The 4,648-nt window shown below is 32.7% G+C and overlaps 1 protein-coding gene across 1 annotated transcript; it reads left to right on the top strand.

Moving 5' to 3' along the window:
• Positions 1 to 903: 903 nt before the first annotated feature.
• On the top strand, positions 904 to 4,177 carry LOC139873985 (cytochrome P450 76T24-like). The gene is made up of 3 exons (XM_071861641.1): positions 904 to 1,411; positions 1,540 to 1,995; positions 3,269 to 4,177. Exons 1-3 carry the CDS (start codon positions 911 to 913, stop codon positions 3,872 to 3,874), a joined length of 1,563 nt encoding a protein of 520 aa, XP_071717742.1. The 5' UTR covers positions 904 to 910; the 3' UTR covers positions 3,875 to 4,177.
• Positions 4,178 to 4,648: the final 471 nt, after the last annotated feature.

Raw genomic sequence — 4,648 nt, 5'->3', positions numbered from 1 at the left:
GCGATAACAAAATGTGTTCTACATTTTGGTATTCGAACAAAAAAAAAATCATTCGCCCGTCCGTGTTATTTTTTGTTCGACTACGGTGTTTTTTGTTCGTCCGTGTGTATTTTTTGTTCGTCTGTGTCCCGTTTTGTTCGAATTTCAGTGTATTTTTGAGTTCGTAGAGTTCTCACACTAAAAAAGTTCTCACTGGATCCTCTCCCTATATATATATATATATATATATATATATATATATATATATATATATATATATATATATATATATAGTAAAGGGATCAAATAAGAACTTTTTTGGTGTGAGAACCCTAAGAACCATGAAATTCGAAAAAAAAAGGTGATATTCGAACAAAAAAAAGTCACACGGACAAACAACAAAGGTCGTGGTCGAACAATTTTTTCAGCTGCATGTTCTACATTTTTGTAGAACAGTATGTAGAACACAAGATTTTTTGTTCGAATACGTTTTTATTGTTCGGCCGCGTGTTTTTTTCTCGAATTCGAACGAAAATGCCCAATTTGAACGCATTTTCGTTCTACAATTTTGTAGAACCGAACAAATTAAATGTAGAACATGCATTTAATTTTTTGTCCGACTCTTATTTTTTTGTTCGGCCGCGTGTTTTTTTTTTTCGAATTCCCTTCTTTTTTGTTCGCCCTCCAAGTTTTTGTTTGAATTACCTTTTTTTGCTCGCCCGCGTGTGTTTTTGCTCGAATTTCAGTGTATTTGAAGTTCTCGGGGTTCTCACACCAATTGAGTTCTCACTGGATCATCTCCATATATATATATATATATATATATATATATATATATATATATATATATATATATATATATATATATATATATATATATATATATATATCCCTACTGGTTAAAAAGCTCGGGTTAAAATGCTAGTGGCCAATGGCCATATATAAAATCCCAACAAACACTCTGATCACCACACACATGGCAATAATGGACTACCCAACTTTGTGTCTCTTGTTTTCTCTCCTTTTAACATTCATCTACGTCGCTACTATTTCCGGTCGTCGTATCTCGCGGTTACCGCCAGGACCCTACCCTTATCCGATCATCGGAAATCTATTAAGTATCGGAGTCAAACCTCACATCTCTCTTGCCACACTCTCTAAACGTTATGGCCCTTTGATGTCACTTAAACTTGGAACCAAAACAACTATAGTTGTTTCATCACCTGATATCGCAAAACAATTCTTTCACACTCATGATCTAGCGTTTTCTAGCCGATCCGTCCCTGATACTGGACAAGTGGTGGGCCATGATAAATACTCGATGGTTTGGTTGCCGGTTGGAGATCAATGGCGAAAACTACGAAAAATAACTAGAGAACATATATTGTCCGTACAACGTCTAGACGCTAGCGAAGATCTACGTCAGAAAAAGGTGAGTTTACTTTTGAGTTTTTGATTATATATGTGTTCTCCTTAACCATAGAAAACTCATTAATTCTTTTTTTTTAGTAGAGTTGTTTTTCATCTATTTAACATATTATATATTTACTATAATTCTAGGTACAAGAACTACTTGATCATGTTAATCATTGTTGTATAAATAAGAAGGCAGTGAACATTGGAGCAGTTGTGTTTACGACGGCACTTAATATTCTCTCCAACTATATTTTTTCTATAGATCTCGCACAATATGATTCTGTGTCATCACAAGAATTTAAGGAGGCGGTATCGGGGTTACTTGAAATTGGTGGGAAGCCGAATTTAGCAGACTTTTTTCCAATACTTAAGCCGTTCGATCCACAAGGATTATTGCGTAAAGGAAATGTTTATGGGAAGAAGTTAATGGATATTTTCGATAGACTTATCGATCAAAGGTTGCAAATAAGATCAAGTAGTTCATCCTCAGATGACATTGTGAATTTATCGGCGAACAAAGACGTTTTGGACTTGCTACTCGACCTTAACCAGGAAAGTGAATCCCAATTCAGTCGAAATGACATGAGACATTTGTTTATGGTAAGTTACTTATTTTGGTATTGCATTAATAAATAAGTGACGATTCCAGAATTATAATTCTACGGAGTCACAAAACATTTTTTTAGTAATAATCATATAAATGCTATTTTATTGGTAGTTACCTTTGAAAAACTAGAAAATATATGCATCCAAGTTGTAGTTAATTTAATGTTGTTTAATACAATTAACAAGAAAAACTATAAATTTAAAAAATATGTAGGATCCTGGATTAATTTAATGGTATCATGTACAATTTAAAAGATATTTTCTAATAAAAACTTTTGAACTAGTGGTGTCTAGTGATTTCACGGGGGGATTGTAGCTGAATGCGCCCATGTCATTAATAGACATGCAAAGTAATAAGATTTTCTTTGTTTATTTTGAAAGTAAGTATTTTTACTAAGATGTACGTGTCTTCACTGAATTATCTCTTAACCATTTTTGACCTTTTCAGATCGTTTATGATCATTTCCAACTCTTTCCACAACCATCACTAGATAATATGATAGTTCTTTTTTTTTCTTATTTTATAATCGATACCATGATAGTAGTATTGCTTGTTAAAGTAATTTTCAAAATATTTTTTTTTGAAAGATCAATAAATTTTATTAATTATAAAGAAGAAGATACAATGCTAATAAGAAGGAAAAATGACACGAAAAATACAAGTATAACCCTAAACTATGGAATCTCGGTGAGCATTACAGGGAAACACCCTAGACTCCCAACTTTGCTTTCGATATGACCTCACTTGAAAACAAGCTGGGAGATAAAACAACTACAGTGCTATAGCTTAGCGACAAAGTAATTGTGATGTCTCTCATTTAGGTATTAACCGAAAGCTCGGAAGAGAATGAAGGATGAATAAACCCTGTTGCATTAACCGATGCCTTTTTTATCCGAAGGGTTGGAATCGAAGATTAAAGGGTTTGTAATCCAATATGTTAGTCTGAGCTTAATAAACAAAATGTTTTAGAATTCAAAATTTTATGATAATTTAAGCAAAATTCAGCACCCTTGATTTCAAATGTGCGAAGAGCAATGGCTAGAAATCTCAAATAAATTAAGCACAACCAAACTGTTTCTATTGGTTTCTTCCGTATGAAATTGGTTTACTCCGTATTTCATAGCTGAGCTTGGTAAGAAAATTGAGTCTAATTTGGTTTGATTCTACCATATAAGTATTACACATTACACAAATTAGTGATTTTAATGAAGTACCTTTAGTTGACAATACTGACCTTATAATTGATTGATAAACAAAATATTGCAGGCTTTATTTATTGCTGGAACCGATACTTCAACTGGCACAATAGAATGGGCGATGACTGAACTTATTCGTAACAAAACGAAAATGGAAAAAACTCAATTTGAAATCATGAAACTCAAGGACGACAAAAATATACAAGAAATGGATATCTCGCGACTCCCTTACCTACAAGGTGTTATAAAAGAAACTCTTCGACTCCATCCACCTGCCCCTTTTCTAATCCCTCATCTTGCCACACAAAATGTAGAGGTTCAAGGCTTCATTGTGCCTAAAAATGCCGAAATTATTTGTAATGTTTGGGCGATGGGGCAAGACCCAAACATTTGGTCGGATCCGAAAATGTTCATACCGGAAAGGTTTTTAGATGTCAAGATTGACTACAAAGGTCAAGATTACAATCTTATTCCCTTTGGTGCTGGGAGAAGGATTTGTCCCGGATTGAATATGGGTCATAGAATGTTACATATAATATTAGGATCGTTGATTCATAAATTTAATTGGAAGCTTGAAAAAAATATGAAAGTGCAAGATATAGATATGGATGAAAAGTTTGGGCTCACATTGCAAAGAAAGGTACCACTCATGGCAATTCCAATATCAAATCAATAACAACGGTACTCAATCTCACTAGTTGGAGTGTATGGGGAGATAGAATTTAGACAGTCATATTCCACCCGACGACAGGGAGACTACTTCCATAAATATCTTCAACAAACAGTTATGATTGGAGAAATGTATATGCACGTGCATGTATCAATATTTTTAAGTAATAACTTTATCTTTTTCAAAGAAAGAAGCTGCTATTAGACCTGTAGCAACAGAAATAGTACTCCGTGAACTTGTGTTGACTTAATGTGAATGTCATAACATAAATATATACTACCGCTTATATACAAGCTACGAGGTTACACATTTTAGCACTTATACACAAAATATTATATATTGTTGATGTATAATTATATAATCTATAATTTTTAAAAACATAGTTTAATTGAATATAAAGTGTTAATGGACAGTTGAATCGTAAATATTTAGTAGACTTATTTTGATTTATAATAGAATTCAAATGGACTTTTTCTTTCTTGGTCTATACGCACAAACAAAAGGTGATTAAAAAGGGCTTCATTATTTATTTTTTGTATATTTTTTTTTTTTATCTTTTGTGATATACCGCAAATATAATAATACTGTTTTTTTTATAAAAGCAAAAAGATATTATTAATCATAAACCATAATTACATGGCAGAATCGAAGCAGTATACACAATACAACACGAGAAATACTAAAGAGCATAAAATGATAATCAGGAGGAAGACACACTTGAAATTAAGCCGAGAAGGATATGAGTTACAGTATTACCTTACGGAGCGACAAAGTAACCCT

Source organism: Rutidosis leptorrhynchoides, chromosome 1, assembly GCF_046630445.1.
Source record: "Rutidosis leptorrhynchoides isolate AG116_Rl617_1_P2 chromosome 1, CSIRO_AGI_Rlap_v1, whole genome shotgun sequence".
In the NCBI taxonomy this organism is placed as follows: Eukaryota; Viridiplantae; Streptophyta; class Magnoliopsida; order Asterales; family Asteraceae; genus Rutidosis; species Rutidosis leptorrhynchoides.
This window is presented reverse-complemented; position numbering and strand designations above follow the sequence as displayed.

Coding starts and splice junctions, on each gene's coding strand:
- LOC139873985 (XM_071861641.1), top strand. CDS start 911: ATGGCCATATATAAAATCCCAACAAACACTCTGATCACCACACACATG. Junction 1,412..1,539: donor AAGATCTACGTCAGAAAAAG/GTGAGTTTACTT, acceptor CTATAATTCTAG/GTACAAGAACTACTTGATCA. Junction 1,996..3,268: donor ACATGAGACATTTGTTTATG/GTAAGTTACTTA, acceptor AAAATATTGCAG/GCTTTATTTATTGCTGGAAC.